We start from the raw sequence: 18574 nt of genomic DNA on the forward strand, positions 1-18574 counted from the left end.
AAAACTCAAAAGCCTATTTAGTGACAAAAGCTTCTTCCTCGTCTATCCCTGGCCCCAAGCAAATACGTTACAAAAATAACAATACCGACTCCTTACCTTAATCCTTTGAACTTCAAATTTGATATTACGATGTTCGCTTCTCCCATCAAATTTCGTATCACGATAAATATAATTAACGGCAGTGACGTGATGTGCGATTAATGACAAGATTTCTTCTCGTGTCTTTTCGTTGACTTCGTTTTCCTTTTTCGGGTCAGAATGCTAGAAAAATGTTTTTTTTTTGAAACAGTGAGCAATAAATATCGCGGTTAATTAATTTCGAACGCAATGTCGTTGAAATGTGATAAGCTGACAGGTCCAAAACGGAAATTTATTGCTTTAATAAATTAAATTCGGGGTGTACTAACATGGATGGATAATATGTGTTGTAGAGTACACCTACGAAATTAATTCCAATGGTGATCCACTAATTAGTTTACAACCTAATCCAATTGAATATGATCATCTTATTACATATACATTACATGTATGGTGTGTGATGAGGATTTTTGGGCCGAAAAAATTCCTTATGAATATTCAAGGATACAGTAGCTATTGTTTGTTCATGATCATGAGGATTGGACAGGTTGGATTATTCATCGGTGCATGGAGGGTGATAATAATTTATGCAGTCAAATGCGATTCGAGGTACCTCGAATGTACATCCGACAGATTTCCTGACGTCTGTAGCCAAGAAGATTGTTATTGTAATATTTAATTGAACCGCGAGTGAATAAATTACAAATCAAATTGTGTAAAATTAAAATTTCTAATTAAAAAAAACTAAAATATTTTTATAAATTAAAAAAAATATATCAAAAAATAAAAAATAAAAGAAGTTTTAAAAATTTCTGCAAAGTTACATATTTAAACACTTTTACGAAATTTAGGAAAGTAATTACTAATTAGAAACAGTGATCAAATCCTATCAAATTCGCAAATGTTTTGTGGAAATTAGGTGTGGGAATCTTACACTGTGATTTGTATATTTAAAAAGTCTTACTACTTTGTTATGCAAGCAAAAGTAAATTCTTTCTTTGCACTTTTTGGTAAACTATTTCTCTCTGGCGCAAGTTCTGGGACATTCTCTATAAAAAATGATATTCTGGACTTTCAAAATAATATCGGATTCATAATGGTTTTATTCTTTTAAAAGGTTTTTTTTTTGTAGGGACAATTATTGTTAGATAGTCTTTCGTGTGGGACTCAATCACTTATACTTTATTTGGAAAAATCATTTATTTTTTATGCAAATATCACAGAAATGCACCTTTAGTCCTTTTAACACTGGTTTTGCATCGTTTTTATCGTACCCTACCGCGTCATGGTCAGTTTTAGTGTCAATGGGTGTATGTAGATTGACACTTTATAAAAAGTTAAGATAATGAAAAAATCGAGGAAAAAATAAAACTATTAATAATCAACAAAAACAATATTCTCAAAAGATTTTATGAAACTCCATAAGTTGTAAAAATTTATCCTAATTCACATTAATTAAATAAAAACTCTCCATTTTTGTGTTTCTTGTCCTTGAAATAACCTGATTACGTAGAAGATGGTTTGATTGACAAAGGGAAATAAAACCATTAAATTCGTCGCGACGTTTCGACACTTTTATTGTATCTTCTTCAGGCGAAGAATTCTTGTTGGTTGAGCGTGGGAAGCATGGCACAGTCAAGGAAGAGTTCTTCCAATAACGCGACGAATTTAATGGCTTTATTTCCCTTTGCCCCTTAAACCATCTTTACACGAATTTGAAAATCGTACAGGTATGTAGAATTTTAGTGTCGCTGAGTATAATATCATCTCCGAAAAACTGACAAATTAAAAAATCAAAAATAAAATCGGATGTAAATTCAAAGTATTTTATAAAAATGAAAATAAAAATAAACTGTGTTCAAAAAAAAAAAATAGACAAATGCATTTCCTGTGCGTACGAAAGTTCTAGTTTTCTGAGCGTCTCAAATATTTTTGAAAAAAATTGAGCCGATTTAAGGGAAATACAAAATCAAATTAATTTAGCAAAAATATTTGAAATTATCGAAATGTAATGTAAACGAAAATATTTACATTTTATAGGTGTTGTAGTTTTATTATCAGTATAATTAAACTTTAACGAGTTGTTTATTGAAAAAAATTAAGTGCTATTTGCAATTACGATAAAACCCAAATAAAATCAATTCAATATTAAAAAAATAGTGCCTTATAAAAAAAATCGAAATTGAAAAATGCACCATTTAATATTAATTTATTTTAAGCAATGATAGCTTTGGCATATTTAATGTAATCAAAACATCAGCCAAATGTTAAATAAACAATTAAAATGTAATAATTATTTCATTTTACATTTTAATTAAACATCACAAATGCAAATAAAATCAATACTTTTATACCCATAATTGACATAAACATAATAAAAGTTTCAACTCATTTACTCAAAACCTCTAAAAACGGTTAAAAAAAAAATTCGGTAATTTACTTAGTGACAAAGTGCCTCCAACTTTCGTCTGATCGTTGAAGCGAAACTAAATTCCTTAGAATTCACACCACCATTGAAACAACTCGTCACAATTCGTCCTCACATTACCTCAAACGTCATTAAAACTTCCTCAATCTCGCAACGAAATTGATTTTTACCTCTGGAAAGCCCTCCCTGATGTGCCTCCAGATGAGTGGATCCGTCTGGATGTACAACGAACAAGTGTTCTTGTTTTCGTCTCTTCGCGTTGCCCTTTTATGTCTCGCGTGATCTTCGTTCGCCTCTTTCGAATACTTGCTGATCTTGTCTTCGTAATTTTCGACGGACTTGAATTGAACTTTATCACCATCGGCGACTTTCTTACGTTTTCGGAATGTCTCTTTGGGCGGTGGTGGTGGTGGCGGCGGTGATTCATCGTCCACCCCCGAATTCTGTACCCGATCCATCCACTGGATCACCTCGTCGGTGATACCACATCCAGCTGAATGACCTGAAACAAAAGGGACAATTTTTTGACCTAATTCCATTTATGAATATGCATAAACTAGACAAAGAAATTTTTCTGGGTCGTCGAATGACTCATTCGAGATGTGTCTAAAACACGTAAAAATATTTCATGTCGTGTCTTAAGGCGGGGTGTTAATTAATTACAGTGAGATTCATTTACATACAAAAAGTATGTATGGAAATGTGTCTGCAGATTGTGGATGAAAGTGGGTTCAATAGCTCCGAAATGACACGGAAACAATTTTATCAAGGCGAAATTATCACAGAAACGCCTTCCGACATGTAACGGAGGATATTTCGATTCCATTAAATTTTCAACAAGTGAAAATGCTTCTTCTGTTATGTTTCTATCTTGAAACTACTGTATTATAAAGTTTCATGTATGAAAGGAAATGTCAAATTACACAAAAGTATTTTTTGGTAATTAATTATTCAAAAACAAGTATAGCAAAACTTTAATTTCCAAGAACAAACTAAAATGACTTGTGTTTTTTTAAGTAAATATTACAAACTATTACAAAATTTAAATGTAAAAGTGCATTACCAATAACACGGTTCTGTAAAAATCCCTTTTTTACTTTCCTTATCCTATAAGCAGCACAAAACATTTGGTAAAAATCGGTCGCACCGTTCGGCCGCAAAGACCAAAAATCGACCGTAAAGTGACCGCAAAATTATACGGTTAAAGATACAATAAATTTATGGAAAAATTGCACCTCAGACTCGAACCCGCGACCCCCTATGATCTATTTCGCATGGCACTAACGCAAACGTTAGGTTTGCTACTCGTATTTGCAACACTAAATTATTGTCGTAAGGATGTTTTCTAAATAAGGAGGATAAGAAAAGTCGTGTGATGTTCACACCAGATTTTTTATTGTTGTATCCTTTAAATCATATTTTCAAGAAAATATTGTTTACATTCAGCCTACAGACCAAGGCTGCAGATTACTAGAAAGCATTTCTAAATCCATTTTATTATATTGTGGTTTATAATTTTACATTTGTTTTAATGTATCATCTTACTATGTAAATAAATACCTTCATAGGTAAATTCACATTCGATGCAAATTGGCTTTCTAAACTATTTCTTCTTTTTACATTGTAATTTAAAATGATATGTATTTAATTTTGGGAAGTGTAAATCTCCTTTTCCTCTGCAAATTATCGTAATATTAGAAATTAATGCTCATATGCGATTTAACACTTTCTGACAAAAATCTAAAGATAAAAAATTTAAAAACAATAAATTACATATATACAATTTCAATTTTTGTCGGTGGTCATTTTGCACTAAATATTGCTCTAAAATTATCCTCAATTTATAGAAAACTACATAAGAAACAGAACGAAACATTTTTATCTTCAAGAGAGATATTTTTTAGATTTCCTAGATTTGTGCATCGGTTTCTTCTTATAATAATACTGTTTATTGCAAAAACAGAGATTATAAAAACCCATAAGGGCAATATAGATCAAGTAAATAAAAATATACAATGACGTACAGTTATAAAAATAAATAAAAAATAATTAGATAAAATTAAAAACGCAAATTAACTGTCATTTAACGAAAACAGGTAATGTTTTATCACAGAATGAGTGTAAAATTCCATTATCTAGTAAAAAAGTAAAGAGTGACAGTAAAACATTAAAACATTTCTATGTGTATTTTCATTGTATTGTGTATTATATTATTAAAATTCTAATATTTTTCCTCTACAAACAGGTTTAAGATGAAGTATACAAATTGAAGTATACAATTGCAGTCTACTTTCTGGTAATTAGAAATGTAAACTCACTTTACATATGCGTCTATTTGTTGCAGCAATTACTTAAAACGTAAAACTCAAAAAAAATATTTGTGTAATTTTACGTCAATTACCAAATGAATGTAAATTTAAATCCAATGTCCAAATGTGAAAATGATGCTTAATAGTCTATACCTATTTGCGTACTTACTTATTAATATGCGTTTAATGTAATTTTCGTTACATGTACTAGTAATTTTACACAGATGTTAGTCGTCTTGTTCAGAAAAAAGAAAACTAGAAATTTGTGTAAGATTAGGTAACACTCGTGCAAGAAATGATCATAGATTTAGAAAATGCATTCAAAAAAAGTTAATTTTCAATAACATTCACGTAGAATTAAAATTTTTATCGGTTTTAAATGTAATTTTATACTAAACAGTTCTGCGAAATCATCGGATTTTACTAAAATATTAATAAATTTTTATAGCAGGATTACAGAACTGGTAAAAAAGTAAAAATTGATTTATTGTATATTCGTGCTTTTTTACTATTTCCGCCACTGTACACATAATTGAAAAAATCCATTTCACACGTCAAGTATGTAAACAAAAATTCAATTAATAACGACAGGTCCATAGAGAAATTTCGCTATTCAATTATTACATTTCGGAACTTTGAACGTAAAAAATATGTTCATGTCGGTTTCAAATATATTTATTTTCATTTAAAAGTTTCTAAATAAGTTGTGAATGCCTTTGATGCTAACTTACCCAACTTTGTGCAATCATTGCAAATTAATTTCCAATTCTTTCAATTATGTGAATAAGAACTTCAAAGTATTATCTCTAATACTCATACGTTGTATAAAGTGCCTCGTACTCTTGAACAAAATTCAACCAGCGTACGTAACTGTTGCATTATTAATGTCGACTTACTGCAATTCCCTAAGCTTTGAAGTTAAATTCGTTATTTACTCAAAGGCTGCAGACACATGTAAAACAATCCCTTCCAGGCTATTAATAAATCAGAACTACGGAGAATGAAAACGAAAAACTCGCTTCCATCAACACCAAGTGAAAATTTCATTAATTATAACGAAACAATTAATAATTTGCCGAAATGGCGAGAATTTACATTAAAATAAGATTTTCACTCGCTACACTACCAAGTCGACTTAATTGGCTATTTGCCGGGTCCGGATCTCAATTAAACATTTTTCCAATGGGTAATCTTAAGCTCGCACAGTTGAATTGACGGAGACAAAGGCTTCCGAAGTCTGACCATACCCCCACAATTAATAAAATCGGTGCAACTTTAGCAATATACCCTTCTCTCGAGCGGAACACTCCTCTAATGGAAGGACCCCTTTATGCCGTAAAGCTAAATTGGAGAGCTATTATATGATTGTGCTGCTACGACACGATATTAGCTATTTCAGACATACTCACGAAAACACAGCACATAGCCTAACTGCAATATCCTACAGGCTGTTCTGGCTAAACCCCACATTAGAAATATTGGGAGGTCTAACAATGATATTTATCTAAAATTTTGTTTATAACCATAATCGGTTAGGTTCTGCTCAATAAAAATATTTTTAAAATGACGGCATTTCCTGTTACACCGGAAGTGTATATCAACTTCGTTATTTTAAATAGGAAGTTATGCTGTTTATTGCGTTTTTGGATTATTCAAGTGATTTTGAATAAGTTTTTGTTAGCGTTTCCTATACCTAAGTTTAATCGTTTTCGAAATATTTAGACCTTTTTAAATTTTTTTGGATTTGAATCTTCCTATTCAAAAATCGATAACTCGACCATTTTTTATTATGTTGAAACCGTATTTGGGTATACGAGAGAGAAAGGTTAGATCTTTTTTTTAGTGTATTCACAATTGGAAAAATAATTAACAAACCGTCAAAATGTAAGGTTACGTTTAGGAAACTTCAAATACCCTTAACTTAATTTTTCTTAATTAAACACCCCAATTTTTTCTTTCCTAGAAGGCGGAGAATTTAGTTTTGCTACGATCTGTATTAACTTCCCTTTACCTATGTTTGATGGTTTTCAAGTTATAGTAACTTCTTTTGATATTGTGAGAAATTCATTAGCCATAGCTACTTCAACATAGGTTGTCATAGAAATAAGAAAAAAATAGAATATCAAAGTTATTCAAATTTAGATTAAATAAACATAATTTGTATTTACGAGAAACATAACTCATTTATGAAAAAAGCTTGGCGTTTTTTTAGGGAGAAATAATTCCATGACAAACTATACGAAAACTACCATGGATGATAATGAATTTCTTCCATTGTAAAAAAAAGTTAAAATAACTTAGAAATCAGTAAATTTAGGTTTACGGAATGTTGATACAGATCGATACAGAATTAAATTATCTTTCATTTAGTCAAAAAAAAAAAAAAATTGGACATTCCATTTAAAAAAAATTCACTTACGGATATTGGAAATTTCCCAAACGTAACCTTAAAATTTGGAGGTTTGTTAGTTATTTTACCAATTATAAATACACGAAAGAAAAGCTCTAATCTTTCTTTTTCATATGCCCAAATACGATTTTAAAATAATTAAAAATGGTAGAGTTATCGATTTTTGGAGAAAAAATTGCAAATTAAAAGATTCAAAAAAGTCTAAATGTTTCAAAAACGGTTAATTTTACCTCCCTATACCTATAGGGGGGCCTGATAAAAACTCTCTCAAAATCACTTGAGTAATTGCAAAAACGCAGTAAAAAACATAACTTTCTATTTAAAATAACGAAGTTGATAACCATTTTCGGTGTAACCCAAAGTGTTACTATCGTGAAAAAATTTTCATTGAGCAGGATCTAAACGATTATAGCTATAATCAAAATTTTAGATAAATATCACTGTTAAAACTCCCAATACTTCTAATGTGGGGTTTAACCGGAACATCCTGCATATCTGGTGGCATAAAATTTTAAAGTTACATTTGAAATAAAGACAATATAAGTTAAAGTGTCTAAGCCAATTTAAAGCAAAAAAAAGTTTTTCGCGTTGAGTAAATTAGATCTGTTATTTCCGACCTGTCGTTCCCAGTCTGGCCCGATCGATTCTCGCGTCCCAAATCATATTATTTGTGACAAACAAAATCCGAAGTAAGCAAAACTTACCCTCTCTAACATGTTCGTATGGATCTTCTACGTGATCCTCGTGGTAAATGACCGAATGGAATGTTCTATTTGGATGTGTGGTATGAGGAAAATAATGTCGAGCCTTCTCAACGTAAAAAGAGCCTTTAGGTGAAACGATCTTCCCTTCGAAGACTCCATCAATTAACGAACCAAAGACAGAACTTTCCGGCTCACCTGCGAACCAAAATCGAAATTATTGTTTACCGTCTCGAATATAAATGAGTTTTATTTCCAAGCCAAATTAATAAATTGTTCAATTGTTGGAAATATTGCCCAGAAAACACATTAATCAATTGTAGATAAAAGAAAAACTCGACCAGAAGCTATCAATCATCCTGTAAAACTTTTCCCCGAATTTAAACGTCTGTTGCAAAAAAGTTTCAAGTGGCACCAAATCCGGTCATTAACAAGTCGATTAATTAAAATGCGACACATCAAAGGCCGTATTGCACAATTCGCCATTAGGCAACAATTATTGTGGTAATTTCCTATCGACCTGGATACCCGCATTCCATACAAACGAGATAATCCCCACGAGGGGTGGAAACCCACCTAAAAGATGGCCTTTGTAGATGTGCGACGTATCGACGTCTATCCGGCCTTCAGGACCGTGAACTTCCATCGAATCGCTGAACACATCAAGGTCTCTTTTCAGTCTTAGATGGAAATCACGGTTGTGAGCCCGAAACGACACGTGGATGAGATTATCACGACTGACAGAACGGCGAGCACGGATATGGGCTCGATGCACGTCGGAGGTGTCGTACGAGAGAGGCTCGTAGTGGCGAATGAACTCGTTGAGGCGATTTTCTGAAACAAAACGAAAAATCTGTCAAAAATATCCAATTTACAAAACAATTCGTCATTTTTGTTAAGCGCTTTAGCAAACCGGGCGATTTCAAGTTTCAATCCCTCTCCAAAGCTTTACGAAAATGAAATAACAAAAACTAGTCCATTTCATAAAAACTCAATTTATTATTCGCAGTTATCTCGCAATTACACGAAAATGTTCTCAATTTTCAATTTTGCTTGTAAAATAAACAGGTAAACTTTTAAATTAATTTCAACATTTCTATTCAAAGCAAACAATCTCTCATAACGAAATGAAAATTAGATCGACCTGTATCAGTGGCGCAGCGAGAGATAGAGTTTAGGGGGAGGTAAAAAATTTCGGGCACTTATGAGCCCGCCATCTTTTAATGCTTATTTAAGTTAGTATTTGAATTAGAATTTGTGAAAAATTGCTGACTTTACCGGGGATCGGACCCGGACCTACTTGCTGGAAAGCGGGACCTTATGCCGCTGAGCCACCACCGCCGCTGACAGTCTCAATATTTTAATTCAATACAGGGTGATTTACGAGAAATAATGAGCCTGACCAAATTCTCGATGCAACCAACATTACATTTTCATAAGTCACTTAGATTTCAAAGATTTTTTGTAATAAACATGAAATCATAGCAAGCACATTTACAATTTGTCAATTTTGACATTAAAATAATGAAAAACAGAAGTAATTAAAATACCAACACAATAATGGGTATATTAAAATACGAATTTACGGAAGGCACTCATTCAAGTTTCATCCAGTGGTACCCTTCGCCTTGATAACTTAACAGGAACTCAATTTTCTGAAAACTAACCTGTGTGTTTTTACAACGTTTTCGTATTTTTCTAAATGTCATTAATCCCCAAGAGTCGAAATGGTTCAATTTTAAAGTTTTTAATTTTTTCGTTTTTTTTTTTCGAAATTTTGGTCGATTTTCGGTACCCAGAACTTTGGAATTATTGACGCTACTACTTTTTGTTTGATTCTGTTGGAAAACAAATTTAATTTTTTATTATATGAAAAAAAGATAGGTAATTGTATGTCCTACATCAAATAGTTATCGACAAAATTGCTAATAAGGTGAAAAATATCCAAAATATTAATTCAACCATAACTTTTCAACGATCAAGAATTTTGCGATTTCTCGGAACATATTAAGTACATATGCGTTTGAGGTAAAGTTTTGCCGCAATTTACAAAGTAAAAAAGAAAAAATTTGTAATTCTTCTGAAGTTATCGACATCGAAAATAATTGTATGCAAAATTCAAATGTTTAATTCGGTTCTTTCTAAAATATATTTCAGTTTTATTACCACTACCAAATAATTTTGTCTGATTTTGTTCACAGGATATCGGCGCTTTGATCGGGGAATTTCAAGTGTCATTGGAACCCCATTTCATTTAAAATTTCAACATTGACAAGTGGTCAGGGCGAAAAAAGCTTTTAATATTTATTTTCAGAGAAATGCGCGATCTGCCTTGACGCAACACAATTACTACAAAGCTTGAAGAAAAGTGTTTACGGTAATGGACGTTTTTATTTCGTTTTAATGTAATGTACAAAATGAAAACCGACGACTTACCTACATTTGTAAACTCTTTACACTCGCTTTCACGAACAATTATCGTTCTCACTTAATTTGTTTTTATTTTCATGGCAGATGTGAACAGGCAATTTCCTTCTGCAAACGACAATAATTGCCATACTCCCAATTAAGCAGTCTTGGTAATCGATTTTAAGTAGGCCTCGGAGATACATTCGCGTTTCTTCCGGAAGAAAATCGACGAAAATGTTAAAGGCCTAATTGCTGTTTTTCCAGAACGAAAAATAAACAAAAACATCGTTCAAATTTCTTTTTCACGTATCAAGTTTTACCCCCAAAACACGGCTTGCTAATTAATCTAAAATTATAAAAACCAACCTTTCTAGAAAAATTAGTTTTGTTCTATATATTTGTTTTAAAAATCATTTCACAAAATACATAACAAAATGATTCATTTAAGTGCTTATTTGAACTGACGAATCTAAAACGAAACATTTTATTCCTCTTAATCCCACAGCAAATCCCTAAATATTACAAGAGACTGAACAATAACGCGTTGATTGCTACCATTATTAAAATTTTCTTTGTTTTCTTTAATTTTAAAAAGAAATTTTTAATTAAACTTTCCGTTGTATTCATTAGAGTTAGCGAAAAAACTCAGTTCTTTACGGCTAAACTCAATCAGGGCATTCGGCTCAATTAGCTTGAAATTCAGTTTATAGCGGTAATAAAATTAGTGTTGAATGTTGTCGATTCTTCCTTTGAAGATAGCAGCCGTGAACACATGAAAGGACGTACACAAAGAACGGTTATCGTTCAAACCGTTCTGAAAAGATCGCCCTTTGACCCTCACGCTTGCATTGATTTCGTGAAAAATATGCTGATTTTGAAATTTTTTACCACATCTTTCAATCGCATCTACTTGTACTTTCCACCCGACACGGTTTCTCTCATATTCTATTAATTCAGCGACACGAAACATCTGTCATATCGTCCATTTACATTCATTAGCATCACTACTGACATTGTGTCTCGCTTGTCTGTTTCGTATGGCGTAATTTGTCGAGATAAATGTCACAAAACGGTTACAAAGTGGGCATTTTGAAATCGACACCGAAATGCAATTACTCATCGCCCAAGGCTACGTTTTATACCCAATTTTTTACCCAACATACTTTTGTTTTCCACTTGAAAATTCACAAACTCATAGTTAAAGTCTGTCCATAAATGCTCGATTTTTCAAGGACGTTTCCTGTGCCCTCTAGATTAAGGATGCGGCATTTTTCCGCCGCAACCTGAAACCTAATCCAACTTATCTGCAATCCAGTCGATTTCCCGAAATGAAAATGCATTAGATTTCCGTTTTAGATTTATCGTTCACAATACTGCTTGCAAGCATAACTCCGCCAAAACCGTAATTTATTTAGACTTGAAACCTGTACAATCCCCTGTTTATGATTGATGAGACTTTTCCTCCCAATACTCCTTTTTATCTTTTTATTATTAAGTAAAAATTTCAATTAACCAACGAAACCTGTTGAACATCTGACCACCTTATTAAAACTTTTAAATTCTCGTCCGCGACTGATAAATTTTTCAATGGAGGCTTTATCCCTACTAATTTGTCAGTGGAAACTTCCGGGAAATTAATCACTAAGTCGTCCGAGTGTAGAGTTCGGTTGCTTGACCAATACATCAGGATACGGTTTCCCGAAGGAGCGCTTGAAATATTTACGAGGTGCTCCCTTATTTACCCCGGTTTTGCATCGCTTCCTGCAACGTTGCAACAATAATCCGGTAAAAGCAAAGTCATTAATTATAAAATTTGGTCTAGCAAGGATAATTTTTCATGATTTATACGCAATATATTTTTCTTAAATCCATCTTTTACTTTTGTGTCAGTAGTTCAACAGTTTACATTTGTAACCCTTGTCACAATATATCACACAAAGACATTGTTTGATTTTGTATAACACAAACATCGATAAGAAATCGTTCTGCATGCAAGTTATACTGAAATAATGTGTTTACAAAGTAGAAAAATGACATTTGATGTATAGTCGCGATTATTTTAAAATTCTACTAAACGAAATGTTTTTGATGTTTAGAAAATTGGAAGTAATTTGCGAATTTACGTAAATAAAATTTTCCTTTATACGCTTTAGGGAGTACGCAATAAAGTTAAATCGGATGTAAAGGTTTAACAAGTCCATAGCGATCAAGTAAATTGAAACATTTCTTGTTTATAAATAATTTCCTTCAGTTTGTTTTACTTACCCGAGAGAAAAATAATTGAATCTCTAGTCAATTTGACGAATTTTGTAGAAACTGCTGAATTCCATTTTCTGTTTCAAATTTTTGTTTTTTGTTAAAAAGAGAGGAAAACAACCGGTTAGACTAAATAATAATTCATAAAATCAATATAATGAAACGGAAAATCTATAAAATCTATTTTTTTTATTTCGGTGTCACAATGAGCATTTTGTGTAACTAAAAACAGTTGCATAATAGCTAGTTATGCAATAAGTTGCAAAATGAACGTGTTTTTGGACTAGACGAAAAGATTCCAACACGTCGTGAGCAAAAACAGCCATTTTTCATCGTTTTCATACAAGATTTCATTTGTTTTTTTTTTCATTTCATTTCATTGTTTCATACAAGATTTTTTACAATTTGGTTGTGAAAAACATAGGCATCACAACCAAATTGGAAAAAATGCAATTATATGACACTGTTTTTGACGACATTTTATGCAATACTTTGGTTATCACGGTCATAGTCTATCGTTTTTAAGTGAGAAATTGTTGCAGTTCAACATATTTCACCGAAACTAATACAAATTCAGCTGTTTTAGAGCAATTTGGATACCGCATATGTCAAATGTCAAAAATATAAACAGTCAAATATCATAATAAATTCAATTTAAAAAACGCTCAGTAAAAAAATAGTATAAAAAACTCCCATTGTGATACGAGGGACGCAGTGGCGAGTGTTACAAATGCATGAGTAACGTAACACTTGTATAAAATTCAATAGAAAAAATAGAATGAGAATCACGTGTTAAACCTCTCATTGTGATACTCGTATCACAAACTACTTGTATCACTTGTTTTTTAATATACTATTATTATTAACTTAAATATTTTATTTAAAATTACATACAGGGTGATTCTTATATAGACCGACGAAATTTTATCCTTTGTGGTATCAAATGAGAACATGCTGGAAAAAAATATTAAAAAAATTTTTTGTTAAACCATTCTTCAAATAAAATTTATTAAATTTATTTTCGAGGTAAAGTGTACGCCACTGATATGTTCGGACATAGTATTAGCACAAGTAGTGGAAACCATGGTATTAATTTGATGAAAATGTACTTAATCATTGCAACAATTCATAAACGGCGTAAGTGGCACGGATCAAGGGGGTTTTTCCCCTAAAAGATATAAACATAAAAAGGGTTCAGTTTGTCTCCATTTATCCTTGGGAAGCTGTGATAAAATTTTGTCGTTCTATTTAAGAATCATATATTAGTAACTTTTAAAATGACACTTGATAGGTGCATTTAAATATTACAGAATATAAATATAGAACTAAAATGTAAGTAACGATTTATTACATCAGCAGCTGCTGCATCGCTTTTTAACCATAGTAATCAACTCGTCGCAAGTGTCATTCAAACTTAAAACCGTACTATTAAGAAGATTAATGAGCCACAACTGACCCACCCTCCCCTAACTTCCTGGAAAAAAAAACAAGTTAATTATTTTTAAAGACAAATAGAGACCAAACACAATCAATAGAAAGTATTATTCATGGCATTAATTTCACCGTGGATTACTTAAACCGAATCATCTCATTTCAAGCGTAAGCATCGCGAATTGCACCTCCTGTTAAAAAAACCCAGACAATTTTAGTACCCTAGACACTATTAACAAGTTGCATTTGCCTCAGTTTGGTGGCGCTGTCGGGTTAGCGACCTTGTGTGAGTGACCGCCATATCATTTCCGCACCAGCTGTTGCTGTCTCTTCAGCGACATCTGCCATCGAATTTTCGGATTGATCCGTCGAACCGGATAATTACGGAAAGGTCAAAAAATGACGCTTCCGGTTTCCGGATCCGGACTGATTTCAATAGACGTAATCCGACTCACGTCCACTGCGTTTGCACGGAATTTCAAGGATCGATCAACGTCTACTATTATATTGGGTTTAATAGAATCGAGACTTTGGGTGTTGTGAGAGGCAGTTTCAGTTTTCAATAAACTGTCAAATCGATCCGAATTGATGAGAATATCCTCAACTAGAGTCCCTGAAAGTGGAGAGAGTCTAGACCTGACCTGTCAGGGCCGAAACGGTCTAGCGGTTCGGCGTGACGAATTCACTTTTTTACACTGGAAATAATGTTGTAAGACACTCTTTTTCCTCATTTTACAACACTCCAACCTTGATCGATGGGATTAAAATCGGTGGTGCTTGGAAGAAAATACAATTTATAAGAATTTTTAAAGTCTATACAGAACGTTTGCGTGTTTTCCCTTCTATCAAATAATAATAAAATATACACATAGATTTCCTGTCACGCTTCCTAATTTACATAACGATTTAATTCCAATATGGCGAATTTCGTTGTTAAGGATTTAGACAAGACTTGATAAAAAAGCAACGCGAATAAAATTACTCCAATTATATCGCAATTATTGTGAGTCGGTCTCAAGTCAAGGATAACAACAATAAAAAACATAATACATAGTCCGAAATGATTCATAAATGGCAAAATAAATAAAGAATTAATAAGCCAACAATACCTAAATAAACCTTCATTCATTACACAAATAATAAACGTATTTATACCAAAATAATTAACTGTATGTCTAGTTTTATTGAACCATTCCGATAGCAAAATTACTCAGAGGTACTCACATAAAATTTTATTATTGTAATAACGGAGCAACATAAAATTGGAATTTCTAGTGATTTTATTTTAGTACGACAGTCTGTGATTTTCCTAATTTGTTACTCGACATATTGTAAAATTATTCACACAATCAAGACACTTTATTTTTTCTGTTCCTATAATAAGAAGCTTGTTTCACAACTGAAACGTCATTTAAACACTCATTTCATAACATTTGTTTACCTTTATTTTGAAGAAGAATCATGAACTGAAATAAATATTGAATTTTCAGATGTGACCTAACTACAGTTCTCTCATTTATTCAACATATTTTGTCACGTTTTGGCCACCATGTCGACGGTCAAATAATAATGTCATTGCGACAAAAGATTTGCAAATCGCAATAACAATAAAAAGTTAGCAAATCCGTGCAATCCTGTGCAGATTCCAATTGTCCTGATAACATTGTATTGTTTATCTTCCATTCCGTTCCCTGACCCAGAATTCCCGAAATACCTCTTATCGTATTTTCTTGCATTGCAATCAATTTTTGTTTTCGCTAAATTCCGAATCAATATTTAGCGAATCACAGTAAAAAAAAATAGGCCGACCGTTCGGTTCTTATCGATTTGCTTGTTGCTCGACTTAAATTAAGAACGTTCAAAAGGTCATTAGTTCACACATTTTCATAAACGATCCAGACGCGAATTAAGTTCAACACTCGAGAGAGGGGTTAGTGTACCCCTAAACTAACCCCAAACGGCGGAAGCCACTCACTATAATTGCGCAAGTTGGCTCGTTTTGGTTTCGCTTTCCAAGATTACGCCTTCGTTTAATTTATATTGTACTTTAAGTTGTTTTCGTGCGACGACGATGCCTGATTAGATTTCAACGCTTGCGAAAAGTGGGAAAAATTCGAGTTTCACAAATAGACGATGGAGAATTTTCCAATGAAACTAACTGATTGGGCTTCAACAATTTGATGTAATACTCAATTGCAACAATTATTTAAACAGCTCGGTTACGATAAATCAAACTCAGAAAGCGTTTCAAATATTCAACGCCACAAATCACTGACACTATTAAACTGAATTATATAAAATCTGCCCCAAATCGCCACAGATTATCAAATCTACAACTCTGACCCCAATTTTTCGTTGCAACTGTCTATCACAATTTGAAACAACGACTACAGGGTGTCTCAACCAAAACTTGAAAGTTTAGACATCTAAAAACCAAAAATATACACTGAGTAGCAAAATTATGGAATAATCTTATTTATTAAAACTAAAAATATTTTGTTTGGACAAAAATGCTGGAATAGGTCAATTTTCTTCTAAAAAAATACAAAATTCTCAACTTGATTTAAAATTGTATGTTTGTTTTTTGTTCATATTATTTCACGTTTTAGATGATCTTGTGTATTTTTTTAAAAAGAAAATTGACCTGTTCGAACATTTTTTCATAAATAAAATATTTTCAGTTTTAATAAGATTATCTATTCCATAATTTTTCCGCTCATTGTATAATCACCCGGTATGTGAATTGATAAATAGAATCAAGATAATTTAAGTTAAAAATATAATTATGTACATTACTTTGCAATGAAAACACAGTTATCTTTTTGTGCAACCTTAATTATCTACAGCACATCAAAATAGATATTACTAGTATAATAATTGTTTGTTAATAGATTATGCAGATTAATACGTAGTAAGCCACAATGAAACAATATTCAATCAAATAGTTATCGTATTCACGTCACTCAAAGTGCATTCAGATTAATACAACAATAATTTATTAGGTTTTAACCATAGAGATTGAACTGAAATTTAATATACCGTCCTTTGCAATAACAATTTAATTTGGTATTAATGTTTTAACAACATCCACAAAAATTCGAAACACTTTATTTTGTACAATACATACCTATACATAATATCTCAAATGCAAATTATATTGTTGATGATAATAAAGCCCTAAAATAATTAAAAAAAAATAGCACAAAAAATTATTAGTATATTACAACCGAAGTGGGAAATCATTCGTCTCTGAAGAATTCAGTTTATATGATCGAAAGACGTAGCCTCGATGTCTGAGAAAGCCCAAATGTGTATTAAAATTCCCACGTAGATTTGTATGTCATTTTATTTTTATTCACAATCACAGTTTGTAATATTTGCAAAAAATTCATTTTTTGTAAGAAAAAACTATACAAAGTGGTGAACAAACTCAATTATTTCTATTAACGGAGAAAGTAAGTAGTGCGTGTCCTCCCTCGTGAATCGCACTTGAAATCTAATGATTTATCTATGAACTCTTAACTGAATAAAAAAATGAATGAACACAATTATTATACTCTACAAATATTTCCCGATCTAGAGATTTAATGACATAATTTCCACCTCCAAAAATTCAAATCTACTCCTGTCTCCCTTTGTAACAATTTTAAAATCTGATAAAAATTTTCCCCTTTTCAACTTTGTTTATCGCATTATAAAAATTCAAACCTCCCGACTTTTTCTCCCGTTTCCAAAGCAGAAACACAAACTTTTAATTACAACGCAAGAATGTCGTAAAACTCAAAGCGAAATTTGACACATTTGTTGTCGTCACAGACATTTAAGAAATCTCTAGTGTGTTAAAAAGACACCTGAGAGATTCGGCGACATTTATTCTCCTTAAATGGCAAAAAAAAATTATATTATTTCACGTTATAATTTTCTACGTACCTGCCTTTAAGTGTTTTTTTTTTCAACTTTGATAATAAATTTCGTGCATGCTTTGTTTATTTCGACATTAATCGATCCTGGTAGACAAAAGGGGAACCAGCTGATAGTGGAAAAGCGATGATTGGTGCTTTAATTACATTAGTTAGGCTTTGATCGAGCAAATTAAGCGAATTATTGTAATAACTAAATATTCAAAGCCTTATAAAATAGGAGAAGTGTTATTATAGTCGTGGGTTATAACTTGTATAGTTTCAGACTTTTTTATCTAAAACATCGCCAATCAATCGCAAAACAAGACCCCCTGGTCACAATTTTCCATTCAAAGTCTTCCAAGCATAAAAATGTTTCTGTAAAAAAATTACAACAGACACAAAGCCCACTTTATTAACCACGACGAGCCATTTTGTTCAAAATCTCCGACATAATTCCCTTGAAGCCGTTGAAAAATTCCATCCAATGAAAATTACGAGTCAACCTGAAGCGTAATCCTCTTCAAGTCGAATAATTTACCAAATTAGTTGTGAACAGTCACAGCACATTAGATTTAAATACGTCTCAATTACTTTAACGAGAACATCAATGTTAACATGTTTTACGTATAATTAATCAGAAAATATAAATT

General features: G+C 32.0%; 1 protein-coding gene across 3 annotated transcripts in view; it reads right to left on the reverse strand.

Moving 5' to 3' along the window:
- Window positions 1-18574, reverse strand: part of LOC123010351 (disintegrin and metalloproteinase domain-containing protein 10) — a 44538-nt gene that overhangs the window by 8690 nt on the left and 17274 nt on the right. For all 3 annotated transcript variants that reach the window (XR_006413097.1, XM_044407199.1, XM_044407198.1), the window contains exons 3-6: window positions 8503-8760; window positions 7930-8124; window positions 2677-3008; window positions 97-261 (exon numbers count right to left, since the gene is read on the reverse strand). Coding sequence is in view for 2 of the 3 variants with exons in the window: in XM_044407199.1 (XP_044263134.1) it covers window positions 97-261; window positions 2677-3008; window positions 7930-8124; window positions 8503-8760 (950 nt within the window). In the remaining variant the exon portion in view is untranslated. The remainder of the gene's footprint in view (window positions 1-96; window positions 262-2676; window positions 3009-7929; window positions 8125-8502; window positions 8761-18574) is intronic.

This window comes from Tribolium madens, unplaced genomic scaffold (genome assembly GCF_015345945.1).
Source record: "Tribolium madens isolate multiple individuals breed KSU strain unplaced genomic scaffold, Tmad_KSU_1.1 Scaffold_7;HRSCAF=85;Tcas5.2_LG10, whole genome shotgun sequence".
Taxonomy (NCBI): Eukaryota; Metazoa; Arthropoda; class Insecta; order Coleoptera; family Tenebrionidae; genus Tribolium; species Tribolium madens.